Genomic DNA, 15,118 nt, shown 5'->3' with positions numbered 1-15,118 from the left:
CGGTGGCCCCTTGAGAAGGTAAGGGGCAAACTTCAAATACATAAAAAGGAATGTGGGTGAATAGATAATCTTTGAGCAATTCCCATCTCAGGTGATGGGAGGAGAAAGGAACTCAACTGGGGTGCAGACCATTACATGAAGCTTCTGCCATTGTCTCTGGTTCACTTGGTACCTGACTCTCAAACTCCCCAGAACTGAACACTTTGTAGTAGTCACACTCACGTAAGCTCTGCATCCTGCCCCTGTTGAAATGGATTGTGTAACTCTCTCCTCACTATATTCCTGGCTGCTTGAAAATTCAGCAGAATTATAAGTGTGCATGAAGAAATGGGAATCAATCTTCCAGTCTTCATTTCCCTCTGCCTGCTGTAGGAGTAGGGCTGATGGCAATGGAGGTAAAACCCTGTAAAAGGACATATAAAAATGGCCATGTATGAGATGTACTTATTTTCTCTTCTTTGTACTGTTTTCTGTACTACTTCTCAGGATTTAGCACATCTGTTTTTATTTTCCTTTGGCCATTTACTTTTTTCTGGAACAGCAATTAATTTTCTCGTGTGTCGCCTCACATCCACTTTTCTGACCTAAGAAATGCTCCAGAGCCCTGCAGATATTGGATAAAGATATGAACAGAATAGTTACACTTGGTATACCAAACAATGCAATTTTTCATGCTTAGAGTGGCCTTCCATCTTCTCTCAAGTTGTGCTGTCTGTCCTGAGTTTGTTTTCAGTAGTTGTTTCTCTACCTACTTGCCTTTTAGTACATATTCCACATCTTTTTCTAACACTACACTTAACCTCTGTTACCTCTTGAGTGCTTTTCTACCTTTGTGAGAAGGGCAACTAGTACTGTCACCTGTGTTTTACTCAACACCTGTGGTCCCCATTGAGTTAACAACTTGCAGGGGTGAAATGTAGAGACATCACCAGTTGTTGAAAGCAACAGGCTGGACTGTAAAGACAGAGCTAGAGCCTCAGCATCCTTGGCAAAATCTTAGCTATTATTCCTACATACATTAGTCTTGATGGCTTCTGATGTCTGATTTCTGCAGTCCTCAAAAGGACTGGTATAAAAGTTGCTTGGAATAGTTATGTGAGGGTTATTTCAAAAAAGTAATAATCAAAATCTGGTTTTTCTAGACATATTCCCTGCTGACAGTATTGCTTTACTTTAGTTTTGGCAACAACCCAGTGGTGTCTAGAGCTCTTACATTCTCTTTATTTCTTTTCCATGGGAGATGTATTATTCTTCTAATGTTCCCATCCCAGCAGCAAATGATCAGTGTTTGTTTGGCTTCTGGCTGTGTTGGCACTTTATAGGACTTCAGCCCACCACTCTAGTTTTTCCCAAATTTTCCTTATACAGTGGAGAGTCTTTTCAGCTTTCTGCTTCCTCACTGGATGTTTTGCACCACAGTGGGGGATGCTTACCACCTGCTCTCATGAATTTCTGCAATACCCTTTCATTATTCTTTTTCAGCTTCATTCTAGTGCTAACAAATGGCTTTTGGACTTGTATTCTTAGTAACTCTGTACTGGTGTTTGCTAGCCATTAGGATATTTTGCCTCTGCAGGAGTCATGATGGGGTGGCCACTTGCTGGTCTTAAGTTGGTTTCCCCTCGGTATACAGGGCTGCATTTCTGTTGTTCCAAAACTCAAAATTGCATGGTGCTGGTGATAATTGTTTAAAGTGTGAATTTTAAAAGTAAGGTCTTCATTTGTACAATTGGTCATTTTAATACTAGGTATAATTTCACTGCTCATCTAAAAACTTAGTTATATTAGTAAAAATGTGCATTTTGTGCAATCACCTGTGAATGCACAAGTTGCATAAAACTGGGGAAAGACTGCTTTAGACACACAGCTATGGGAAAAACACTTGATATCATGATCTCACTAAATCTCTCACTAAAACAAAAGCTTCATGTTAAAGCCAGGTACCAAAACCTGCATACCTCAGGAAAAAGAAATCCTTAACCCTCAGCTGCAAACAGGTTGCAATCTTTTTGGGCAGAGCTGCACATATCTACCCTCTCTCCTTCTTGTTGAATTTGGGCAGAAGGCATAAGATCAGCTGGAGCTTTCAGCACATGATGATGTTTTCAGGTAAGAGCAAAAATTCTGGGCAATGCAAGCATTAAATCATAAGCAATTGACTCTGCTACCTTCTCTTTTTGTGATCCACATTCATGCATCCTAAATGGAAGGCTTACTTACTGATTGTTGCAGCATGCCATCATGTGTCTTTCAGCCTTTACAGAAAGTGTGCCATGTCTGGGGTGGGTGAAATGCTACCTGCTCACAGCAGCAGCACCTGATGTTGGGAGTAGAGCATTCTCATTCGAAGTGCTTGTGAAGGACATGAGAGAATTGGGATGTGTTTCTTCCAAAAGGTTATTTCTAACTGAGAGGATGTTCACATTGTGCAGAAACAGATACCTGCTGAGAAAATGGAGGTGTATTTATTGGTACCCTTTCCCATTTAGTTGGGCAAAGGTATTTGACTTAAATTGCCTTGTAATTTCTGTCACACAGACAACTGTTTAAGTTTGTAATTAAAGGCAAATTATGCATTGTGTGTCTAAACATGTGCATCCTCAAGAAGCTCCAGGGAATCCTCTGTACAAAAGAGGATATAAAGAGGATAGGGCCAGCCTATTTTTAGTGGTGCCCTGTGCCAGGCCCAGAGGTAATAATGGGCACAAACTGGAACATATGAGGTTTTTTTGAACATCAAGAAACCCTTTTTACTATATCCAAGCATTGTACAAATTGTCCAGAGAGGTTGTGGCATCTCCATCCACGGAGATATTCAAAAGCCATGTGGATGTGGTCCTGTGCAACCTACTGCAGGTAGAGCAGGGGTTGTTCGAACAGGAGAATTGGACCAGATGAACTCCAGGGGCTCCTTAAAACTTAACCATCGTGTAATTCCTCTGCATAAGAAGTCTGCAAGTAGTCCAATGCCATGGCTTGTTCTTGCTAGTGAGGTTTCATAACTGGGAGCAGAGGAGACTAGGAAAGATATAGTCTGCCTGCCATGTAATTAATTAGACTATTTTTATAGCTGATAAAAATGTCAGGTCAAGAACTCACATTTCAATTATGGATTCAACTAGAAAAGTCTGAATTTTTATCTGATTCAGGAAGTTGCTTGACTTACATAATGTTTTGCTGTTCACAACTTGTTTGTTTCTGTCTTCCTTTCCTGTTAGTTTCTGGAAGTATTTACACCTTTTCACAGCACTTGTGGATTCTATAAGTTATGGGAAACCAGGAGTTACAACATTCTGTTGTAAATTATCCCAGGGCATTATTAATCAGGGAATCTAAGGAAATTAAAAGCTGCTGGAGCCCAGTGCTTTCTGCCTGACACTTCGTGGGAGGGAGCAAGGAAAGGTGCTATGCTATCCACAGTCATGCCTGCACTTCTGAAGCTGTGCTGTTTCATTCTTTGTGATAGGTCTCAGGGGAGCCATGGCATTTGCCCTGGCTATACGAGATACTGCCACCTACTCCCACCAAATGATGTTCTCAACAACTCTGCTCATCGTGTTTTTCACTGTGTGGATTGTTGGTGGAGGCACAACCCCCATGCTGTCCTGGCTCAACATCAGGTTGGTACGCAGCTGCGTGCTGGGGAAACTTCACTTTTCAACAGGCAGCTGTGCTAATTTGGCATAGCTCTACAGAACTGGTTTGATGCTTGCTAGAAGAATTTAGATAATGGTATTTATACTATATATATATATATATATATATATATATATATATCTATATAGGTATTTAGGGCATGGTATTTTATAGAGGAAGGTGCTAGTGCAGTCTGGTGAAGAAAATGTTCTGATGCTGCTGGGATTCAGCCTGAAGGTGATCTGGTGCTCTGCAAGAAGGTATCTAGGTCTATGTCAGTCCAGCAGGATATGGAATAGTGTTGCCTGATAAAGCAGCTCTATATTGAAAAGAAAGAATTAATCTAGTCCCATATAAACTTCATATTGTACTAAGACTGTTCCCTTTCTTTTGGCTCTTTATAATGGGCCTGCTAAGGTTTTTGAGTTCAGTGGATTCTTTATTGGGTGGTGCTAAGGTATATTAAACAAATACTTTAAACAGGTACTTTAAACAAAACCTGATGTTATCTAACATATAAATGGGATAAATGGGGTCCTGCTGGTCTTTGGGGTGTGTTTCCTTCTGTTTTGAGGAGATCTGTGAAAATGGTAAGTAGCATGATTATAGATGTCTGACTATAAATCCTGGCTAATACTTAGTACTTTTGACTGCGTGTACTTTCATATTTGAGAATATTTATCAAGAGAGGTGCTAGAGAATCACAAATCAATCATTGTTAAAGACATATATATTATAATTTTGGAAGTTTTAGCAGTTTGGTAGACAAAGAAAAATAGAGGGGAATTAAAACAATACAAGCTGTACAAGCCCTGAGTGCAACCAACCATTACCTCTACCACAGGGCTCCTTCAGTCATCAGCAGTAGGACAGGACTGAATTCTTGCATGTGGCCCAGCCCTTGACCAGCTGCAAAATCATTCTGAGGTAGCAGCTTTTTTTCCTCCCATCCTCCTCCATCAAAACCAGGAAGCATCCCAGATTATGCACTTCCTCTTTTGGCTAATCTAGTCAGTAGTGAGACTCCATAAGCCTGCCTGATGAGCTGGTCCTGCAGGCAGAGAGGACTAACCCCATATCCATTCCAGGCTTATCCCCTAAGGTGGCTAGGCTTGCAAAAGTCACTAGTGTGACCAACAATGCAGAACAGCTGTAAAGGCTATGGTACCATTCCTGTGGTACCATTCCTAGCTGTAAAGGCTATGGTACCATTCTTCCTAGAGAAGTAACTACCAAAAGGTAGCTGACTGAAGCATAGTTTTGAGTGTTTTGCTGTAGTTTTAGGGAGAAGTTTACCCATCCTTGCAAGTAAGCAGTAATTTTAACTGTCACTTTTTTGGCGTGGTTGACAGAAAATAAAGGCTTAACTTTCCTGTCGAAGGAAGAATAACATATATAACAAGGGAGCTCTACATAGGAAGCATTTTAGAGAACTGCATGGGTCTGCCTGCAGCTGGCTCGGTAGACACTGGCTCGCCAGAGATGCAGTCTGCAGCTTCTGGGACCGCATGAAATCAGATTTGTGCCAGGAGGTGGCGGCCGTGTGCAGCTGATCGAGGAACAAACTCGGTGCCGGGGAGGTACCCTCAGTGGTTAGAACACTTTCTGTTAGAGAAAAAAAAAAGTAGTCCTGATTTTACAGATTTAAAAAGAAAAAAAGTGGGACAAATTATTTTCCAGCTGAATTTTTAAATCATTACAGTTATCTCTTTTCCATCCCCTTCTACTCAGCGGAAGGGGTAAACAGGAGGAGATGAAGCTGTCCCAGAGCTGCCCCAGTGCCTCACTCAGCAGCAGTGCATGGTCCTGATGCAGCCCCGAGGCTGAGCAGTAGGTAACTTGTCCCTAGGATGCTTGCTGAGCCTTGGGTACTTGCCCATTAAATTCGATTGCCAGAGGCTGGAAATAAGTAGTGGGCACACGCAGGATTGCTTAGCAGAAAAGAGGTTACAAGATAAAAGGTGGTTTGCTTCCTAGATGAAATGAAGGGATGTAGAAAATAAGTGCCATGTGTATGTTGGACTAAAATATCAGGATTTGTGGGGGCTCCTAAGAGTCCAGTTCTGATGTGAAGGTCATACCCATTGTACCAGGAAGGAAGGAAGGCAGGCTAGTCAGCCACTACCAAGTCCTTGTGAAGTATTTGGCCTTTCTTCAGTGTGGATGTAAATAGAAGGCCCATGTCTGGGCAAGTCAGAGGAGCCAAGACAGACAAGAAAAACCAAAGGAGCTTATTTAAGGTGGTGCCTGCGTGATTTAAGTAGAACTGTACCAGGGAGCTGACTCAGCCTGGCCTGATACTCTGAGCTCATGGGGAAGCAGCTGCGTGCATGCAAGGGGAAATGCCTGCACAGGGATCCAGAACTGCCTTGCTGCGGCTTGGAGGAAGAGGCACACGTCTTCTGGCCACACCATTAGTTGTGTAGTGTTTGGGATGCGTGCTCGGTTCTTTACTTACTGTTGGTCCCTTCCCTCCCATGATACGAAATATTAAAAGTAGGTAAAGGGTAGAGAGGTGAACATGAAAATTAAGCTTTGGTATAGTAAAAAGCTGTATAAGGAGGAAAATAGGCAAAAAATACCCTCTGCCTCCTCTTGCTGTTCTGAAAATTTCAGATATTTGATGAGCAGTTATTTTTTCAGATAGGATAGGTTACCAGGGACCACTGACCAGGCTTTCATATACAGCTAAGCAAAGGACCCATGGTTTGTAGCAGAGGCTTAACTTCAGTTTGCTGCTTAACTGGTTGGAAAAGTGAGGTCACAACTTCAAAATCTGAGTAGAGAAATAACAGGATCTTGAGATGCTTTTGATTTCTGCCACTTGATGCTGAGGAAATTAAAAACCAACACCAGAAACTGGAGTTAAAGCCATGATATGATATGTTAGAATTCTTTGGCTGACTATCAGCGAGGCACATCCAACATTTGAGTGGTAAACAGTTACATTTTCTTAGTAGTAAATTTTTTTTCCTTAGAAACTAAAGCATGACCTGGATATTAAAAATATAGACTCATCCTTTAAGACCTAAACAAAGAAACAATTTCCTGGCTGAAGCTTTAACAGTTTCAGCAAACTTGAGAGCTGTGTAAATCAAAACCACTGGCAAAATTCCTCTTTTCAAAAAAATAGCTGACTTCTTGTTTCATTTATCTGTCACAGGAAAAAAAAAAGGGAACTCCTAGCATTTGTATTGCAAAACAATGTGTTTTCCATTTTTGATTAGAGGTTAGTGACCTGGTTCTTTTCATGTTCAGTGAAGCAACACATGGATTAGTGCCTTCCTCTTCTTCATAACCTGCAGCAAATGCAGAAGTTATTGCTTATTTTAATGAAGTAATTTCAGTTATACTTAAAAACCTTTTTATAAATCTCAAAGCATTGCACCTCACACTTTAATTTAGGTTTCTTTTTACCATAAAAGCTAAAGGTTGCACAGACAAGGCCAACTTAGATATTTAGTGCCTTATGTTTGACTTTGCATATACAATCTTTAATGAACTTTCTATTTAGTGATTTTTTTTTTTGTAAAAGAGGAAACTTAAAAAGAAATATGGAAACATTAACTCTCATCCAGTTGCTATGTGAACTATCTGACTATCTGGTAAGGTGGTAAAAGTGTTGGCTTAGTGGTTATTCTCCATTGTCTTACCAGGTGGTGCAGTGATAAAATGTGCATTACACACCACACCTCGGTGTGCTGGGGTGGCCGGAGGAGAGTGCTGCTGCTGCTGGGATCCAGCCTCATGCTGTGCTCCAGGCTGGGCTGGGGGATGTCTGATAGGAGGTCACATCCTCCTGGTTTGCAGCCTGTTTCCATTACTGTATTACTTATATCCTTCACTGCCTTCAGCCACTCTCTGCTGCCCTGGAGGCAGATGCACAGACACAGGGGCTGTCCCCTGCCCTCTGTTGTGGGCTTTTCCCTTGCCCATCTCTTCCTGTACTGTTTCTTCCAGTTGTCTTTCCCTAGTTTTTCTGTTCTTCCTCCTTTCCCAATCTCTAGTTTTTCATCATCAGTCTTGAATCTCCCTTAACAGTGGCATAGTCCAGCCTCCAAACCTCCAGTCTCACCCCTCTGGGCTTTTCCCTTGGTAGGAAAGAGATCACCTCTTCCTCTGGAACTCTGGAAGTGAGCGTGGGAGATGTTTCCTTTTCTCTCTTCTCATTCTCTGAAACACAGCAATTCAGACCACGGAGGAAAAGCACAGGGAAGACATTGAAGTGGGAGTAGGGTTGAGACGCATCTGGTTGAGACACATCTGGTTGAGACACACTGGAGTAGAAGTTGGGTTGAGACACATCTAGAGCACATAGATGACATGAGTTGAACTGCCAAGCTCTGGCAAGCCTTGGCCAGACAATGACTGCAGTCATTATTGGTCAGGTGAAGTAAACAAATACCCAAAGGCATCCTAAAAATCTCGACACAACTTTTCCTAATTCCGGAGGTTTTTAGGGATTGTGTTTTAATTTTTTAAAACATGGTGGTGGGAGTTCTCTTCTTTCTCAGCCATCTTCTGAGAAACTGTTGAACTCTTCAAAAATAGCTAAAATTTTCCAAAAATGCTGTACTCATTACAGACATCTGGGAAAACTTTAGTACACTAACTTGGCAAAGATACAGGAAAGAGAAAGAAGTCATAGAAGCGAAGTTATTGGGCAGTTTTTAATTTTAGTTTTTGCTGTACATGCAGAACCATCTCTGTGATGGCCTTGGGGAGCAGAGTACTCTGACCTGGAGTGTATGTTGGCCTGGGAAAAGAGCTATTGAACCTGGAATCCAAATCAAAGCTGTCTTAAGTCTGGTATTTGCCTCAATATTCAAGAATTAGATGAGTACATGCTTTTTGTATCACAAGCTATGGCCTTAAATATTTGGTTAGTCAAGATGTCAGCCTGCAACCAGGGTGTGTATACCTACTTTTTCTAAAATGAGGTTTCTGTGGATTTCTGATCATCTGGACTTTTATTTCACATAAGCAATATATAGTTCATGACACATGCCTTCATGGAAAAATATGGGGGGGGAAAAACCCCACAGGCTGCTAAGGAATGTATGTGAAAAATACTGGAAACCAAATTGCTTTCATTTGCACCTAAAATAACACCCAGAAACAGAACTGAAAAAGGCAAAGAAATGAGACTCTGCTATGACTGGAGATTAAATCAAAAACTGATAGTCAATTTTTAGTTAAAGCAGTGGAGTGATTTAGTACTTGTTACCAGTTGATTTGGAGTGCTCTGAAACCAGGCAGTATTGATGACCCCTCACACACAAGTAGAGCTTCCCATGATTACTCCCTGTGATGCCTCTTTCTCTTTCAGACCATGTGCAGGTCTGAAGTGGTAGGAATTGTCTTAGATTGGCTCTGTCTGTGTGCAGCACCAAAGAGAGCTACTGAATCTGGTTTTCTGGGGGATGTAGTCTGTCATCAATACAGATTAATACAGTTACCAGCTGAGATCTGAATGTGTGAAGAATATTACTGGATACATCAATCATAAATTGACGCTGTTGCTAATTTTGTTGGTTTTTTTTGTCATTTTGTCATTGCTCTGCCATTGTTTTTCATGTATGTTTTGTTTTTTTTTTGATTGGGTATGGATTTTTTTTGTTGGTTTGCTTTGTTTTGCTGAAGAGCTCTGTAGAGCCCCCATCTCACGAGCATTTTGTTACTCACATTGCATTCTTGTACTGTACCAGAGTTGGTGACCATGTTCCATCGGTGGAAGAGATGAGTGAAAGCCACTGGCTGTATTTCAGGTGACACTGTGCTTTCCTTGATACCACATTAACCTGGTGCTTGGCTTTTTTCATCTTTGTAACACTGAGTGTGTGCTCTTTTTCTATACTGTGGCATGCTACTGCTGCTTCTTTTCTGAGAGTATTAGAGATGTTCCTCAATTCTGAGTCTATTCACTTATTCTGAGCTGTGAGAGTGTGGATCACACATCATGTCTAAAATGAAACTATAAAACACATTTTCTTTCACTCTGTCTATAGATATTTAATAAAGCAAAACTCGAATCTCTGACCTTGGAAGACTTGAGAACTGAAAAATGATAAGATCAAATAATGGATTTGATCTTATGATCTTTAATCACAAAGGTATTCTTAAGTATTGCTTGAGGTTATTTTGTGTAACTCTTCAGGTTGGAAGGAACTTCACAGGTGATTTAAGCCAGCCTTTTTGGGGATATATTTTTAAAAACAGAGAGATATCAACCAGAAAAGACTATGATTCTGGTATGGTGCTTTTAGAACAGATAAATAGTTAGAGAGAGAATTTAAAATAAGATAAATCTCTAACTGACATCTATAGGCAATGTATATGTATATGTGTATGTGTGTGTGTGCACATAAAAACATACAAAATGTTTATGTAAAGCAAGTCCTTTGGGATGGGGCAATGAAAAGTTTTCATGTACCTTGTCACACTTGAAGGTTTCCAGCAAACCACTTGATTTGCCAGAGGTGCAATGTGTTAGTTTGTACAGACAACCTAAGAACTATTACCTATTGTAGTAATTCTTGGCTGTTGCAATAGTAACTACACATGCTAAATCTAATAATGCCTGCTATTTCAGTAACTTGTCATCCATGTGTTGTAGGGCCCTGGAAAAGTTTCTGAAGTATCAGAAGAAATTATTCCACCCATTTAAAATGATGCAGCAGAGAACTTGATGTAGTTCTAGATGCCTTTTTACCATTCATTTCCATCCACTTAGCTCAGTTTTGTGTGTGAACCACTTTCTCCCACACTGTTTAAATTACTGAATTATACATAAGCTTAATGTTTTGAGAGATCAAATCTGAGTAGCTCCTCTCCTACATGTGGTGCTGGAGTTGTAGCTGTAGGATAAAGACCAAGAAGTCAGGAGTCGGTTAAAGGGCAGAAATACTGTGTTTTGGTGTTGGTATTAGGAGCTCAAGACTAGTCCCTTTGCTGTTACAGAGATCTTAAAGCATGAAAAGCCTCTTTTGCCTTAAAAAGAAGTTTTCATTAGGGAGGAGTGAAGAAATACACTAAATTGGATTAATTTACTATAGCATACTCTTGTCTACAGATTCTGATGGCCTTTCCAAGGCCAAAATAAAAGTGTCTGAATTTTACTTACTAGTAATTTTCTGTACTGAAGGAATAAGGTGTCTATCACATACCAAAATTATTCCAATGGGGGAAATAAATGGATTTTTCACCGATGCATTGTTACAGCTGAAGGACTGCTCATATTCTTCATCCAAAATCTTCTTTTTAAGAGTTACTTATTTGTACAGCCTTGGGGGATCCCCACACAACTCCTGCAAAGGGCTCTCAGAAAGAGTGGAGAGGAAAACAGAGATGCTGGCTAGCATCTGCACTGCCTTGGCCTTGGCTGTGCCACATCTGCTGTGCCCCTCAGTCCCCATCACAGAGGTGCCTCTTCAATAAAACATTGTTTTCACCCTGCCTTTCTGCTATGGGGTTTGAGCAAAACAGCCCAGCCTTGAGCAAGGCTGCCCTCCCTGTGCCTCTGACCTCTGGGAGGGGATCTGTCTAAATCCATCCTGTAACAGTTTAATTTATAAAGCAGGTTCAATAAATGAGAGCTGATACTGACCTTTGCAGCACATGTAAATGACAGGAAGCTTTTAAAATATATTAAGCATATGAAATGGATTTTTTTTCTTCAGCATAAGAAGAAAATCAATGTTGAAGGCATACGTGCATCAGCCTTACTTGTACTTTTAATAATTGAACTAGTTAAGCAAAGATGAAGTAGCTAAGTGTTTTCTGTGCTTCTTTTCACTGTAAAGGAGACTGGGACAGACTTGACTCATTTTTGGTATTGTTTTGTTTCAGGCGATAAAAGTGACACTTCCTTAGAATTCTAGTGGCTGGGATGATAAAAGTGACACTTCCTTAGCATTCTAGTGGCTGGGCCTGCAAAAAAAAAGTGACGCTTGTCATGAGATAAGGGTATTTAGCCTTGAAACTTAAAAAGGCAGGCTTGCTACCAAAAAGCTAAGCTTCCTATACAATTGATGCTAGAATAGAGGATAAAAGCATATTGTTTGAAAGATACAAAAAGTAATTGTGAGAATTCAAAATGGAAATGTATTTGTTGTTAATCTCTGAACTGAGGAACAGACTTTCAGAGTGTTTTTTGGTTTTTTTATTTAAATGTGATATATGGAAAATAATTATTTATAAATATACATTCATTTGAAGAATAACTTTGAAAAAATTTAAATGGACAAGCCTGTGTGGATATACAATTTCAATATTGAAAGGAATATTTGTGATATGATTTTTTTCCCCTAAAACTTGAACCATTTTAATATAGAAAAGGGGTTTTTGCCTCTTCAGCACAACAGTGAACCCAAATTTCTGGTCTGTGACATACTATGGCTTTTCACTGAACAGTGTCTTTATCCTGTTTTGGTCTTCCGTTAAGCCCCATTCCTGTGCCTAAGGGCAGTTAAAATTCTCAAAACAAATGCACAGCCTTGGAAGTCAAGTAAAAGCTGAGACACTGACTTGTTGGGTTTTCTTATGCACTGTGAAGCGAATAGGTAGCCCAGGGAGTAAAAACTATTTGGGGAATGCGAGCTATGTTCATCTTATGGAACAAACTTCTTGAACTCCCCATTCACCATGTCAGCTATGCAGCCAACATGAGCCTGGTTGCTTTGCACAGCACATTGAACCTTCCCCCATGTGCAGTTTGGAAAGCCACAAGTATTTTTTCTTTTATTTTCATGTGTACTTATGAAGGAATGCATACTCTTGTGTATTTACATATATGCCTGTTCTGAGTTGGTTTCCTGATGTTGTTTGTCAGCTTTCTGCACTAGAACCCAGTTTCCCTACCAAAGCCTGTTCTTATGTAGCGATAGCCAAGGCAGTAACACCTCAGCCCTTGTGAGCTCTCAGAGTTCTTGTGTGTGGTGTTTTATTTTAGCATGTGTTACAATCCAGTACTCAATCTGTATATCCAGTGTTCTCCTAAACTGGTGAAGTTTTCAGTTCTGGTTTTCAGAGGCTGGTCAGTGCCAAGGAATTTGCAGGCTAAATGTGCCTAAAGTTTGAGATGACTCTATAAATGGAAAAAGGAAGTAATGAGGAAAGAACAAGATGCTTAGAAAAAAAGAAAGAAATCCAAGCAAAGGACTGTGTCATAGTTTTATATGAGCCTGCTGCAGAGCAGCCTTCTGGATTTTCTCTGAACTACATTAATTCATGTGATGCCTTGAGATGGCTCTGAGTCCACAAGGATGACTTAAAACTTTTCTTCTTCTTTTGTTGTATCAAAGATGCTGCCCTGGAAGCTATTTGAAAGTGTTCTCTTTTTATTTGATCCAAGCATGATGTCCCTGGGACAAACCAAAGATATGGTCTGACCAGCAAGGTTCTCTTGGCTTCTGGTGATCCTTAGGGCTGCTGCATAAACACCATGGGTGTAAAATGATTAGCTCACAAACGTCTAAGTAACAAGGACATTGCACCAAACCAGCTCAGTCCCTTCCAAGAGAGTAGAAGTGACAATGTTAACAAAATCTTACTGTCTCAAATGGCTGTCACATGTGTTTCCCCACACTTACTATGTGACATGGTGGAACTGAAACACAGCACATTTGAGACTAAGAATCTTATCTGACTTTTGAGGTTGGAGGTTTAGGTTCTACAGGAAATGACAGAGATCAGGACATGAAGGGGATATAAAATAGACAAGTCCAGTCTACCCCCAAACCAGACCAGAAAAACCTGAACATAATTACAAGGATTAAATGCCAGTCTTGGAGAGGAGCTCTATTTGCAAGGATGGTTCAGCAATAAGATGCTTTCTAACTATGTAAAAGTGAGTAGACAGTTTCTTCTTAACATATTATTCTGTCAACACCCTCATTACACAAACCCTGCCTCACTGAGATGGGAGGCTGGACTATAGGCCATGTGTTAGTCCACTGTGGCTGTGTTGTGTTAGGTGAATGAAACTTGCCGCAAATTAATGTTGTGACCCTTTATAAAATTTTTTTCTTCCCATAGTGTTTTAAAACATGGTGTGTGTATGTGTCTTTTTTAAATCATGTATTTCAGCCATTCTCAGATTTATCTGGCAGTTATTTGCTGGGGAAATATTTAGGCTGGGCTTTATCCTTAGTTTCTGTTTTCTTCCTGCTGGATATGAGGGATACTCTCCACTGAAGAGGATGCCATCCACTTTTTAAGGCAAAAATAGTATTTTCCATTGTTCTAAAAAAATTGGCAACAAAGGTAAGCAGTAGAAGTTGTTGCTGACATAGAGTTAAAGCAGTTTATTGAGTGAAAAAGTATCTTGTTTATAGCTGTGTAACTGCAGGGGAGTAATGGACGGCTCTTCCTCAATCTATTCTTATAACCTCTCTGATGCAGCTTTGCTGGGTGCTTAAAGTGCTTTTAAAATGCATTCTGCCAAACTTACAGCATTTGCAACCCTCAGTAACACCACTTGCTTTGTTTTCCTAATGTTTCTGTAGGGTTGGGGTTGACCCAGATCAGGATCCTCCACCTACTAATGACAGCTTTCAAGTCTTACAAGGAGTAAGTAATTACATAACTTCTCTATTAGGCTGTTCTTATTTTATAACTAAGACAATAGAAAACTGCAGAAGTTGTATGCATGGGTAAAACCTTTCTGTCCTAGCTGGCAAGTCAGTAGGAGATCTTGCTTTGTAACATTCAAGTAATGCCCACTGAGAAACATTCAGTGATTTTGGGTGTAACGCTGTCATGGTCACATTTTTGTGGATACATAAGGCATCACAAACCTCCCCAAATCTACTAATTCACTGTATAACAATGCACTTTCCTCTTCCCCCACCTACCCAACACGCTTGCTCTTAGCATGCTACTGCACAAGTAGTTCTTCTCAGTTCAGAGATAATGCTCTTGGCTCCTCTTCCTTAACTGATACCAAATTTTAGCCCTTGGGCTTGGTTAGAATCCAAGATTAAGTTTGCTAACCTCATCTCAATTCCTGTGTACCAAACCACATACCAGCTGGATCCTGCCTGGACTACCTATCACCTGGGTGAAGAAGAAGGAGCACGGGCAAATTGCCATTTGTATTCAGCAAACTGTGGCTGTGAATCTTTAGTGAAGTTTTCCATGCATCAGTAACAACCCAAGAGTCGACTTTTTTTTCCCCCTGAAATATGCTATTGGCATGGATCATTGGAAGAATGTTGTTCATAGCAGATTTTGCAGTTTTGCTCATCTATAAACTAGAGTTTATTCAGTGGAGGAACGAAAGGTCTGGAAAAAACCAAAACAACTCAAAAATTCCTCAGGCTTAACTGAGGGAGTTTCCTCTGTCCAGATCTTAATTTCCACTCTTCCAGACTTCTGCTTGACACTGATAGATCAGCAGCACAGCTGTTTGCTTATGTAGGAACCTACCTGAGCTAGGCAACTTTGCATCTAGAGGATGTTTAGTGAACAAGTGTTGTGTGAT

The 15,118-nt window shown here is 40.4% G+C and overlaps 1 protein-coding gene across 2 annotated transcripts in view; it reads left to right on the top strand.

Annotated features, from left to right (window-relative positions):
* Positions 1 to 15,118, top strand: part of SLC9A7 (solute carrier family 9 member A7) — a 69,676-nt gene that overhangs the window by 42,010 nt on the left and 12,548 nt on the right. Inside the window, exons 11-14 of one of the 2 annotated variants that reach the window (XM_030950793.1) lie at positions 1,998 to 2,109; positions 3,467 to 3,620; positions 9,345 to 9,404; positions 14,142 to 14,205. In XM_030950793.1, the coding sequence (XP_030806653.1) occupies positions 1,998 to 2,109; positions 3,467 to 3,620; positions 9,345 to 9,404; positions 14,142 to 14,205 (390 nt within the window). The remainder of the gene's footprint in view (positions 1 to 1,997; positions 2,110 to 3,466; positions 3,621 to 9,344; positions 9,405 to 14,141; positions 14,206 to 15,118) is intronic. The other variant, XM_030950803.1, reaches the window with a different exon arrangement.

This window comes from Camarhynchus parvulus, chromosome 1 (genome assembly GCF_901933205.1).
Source record: "Camarhynchus parvulus chromosome 1, STF_HiC, whole genome shotgun sequence".
Taxonomy (NCBI): domain Eukaryota; kingdom Metazoa; phylum Chordata; class Aves; order Passeriformes; family Thraupidae; genus Camarhynchus; species Camarhynchus parvulus.
Note: the sequence above shows the minus strand (reverse complement) of the source record. Positions and strands in the feature narration are given on the sequence as shown.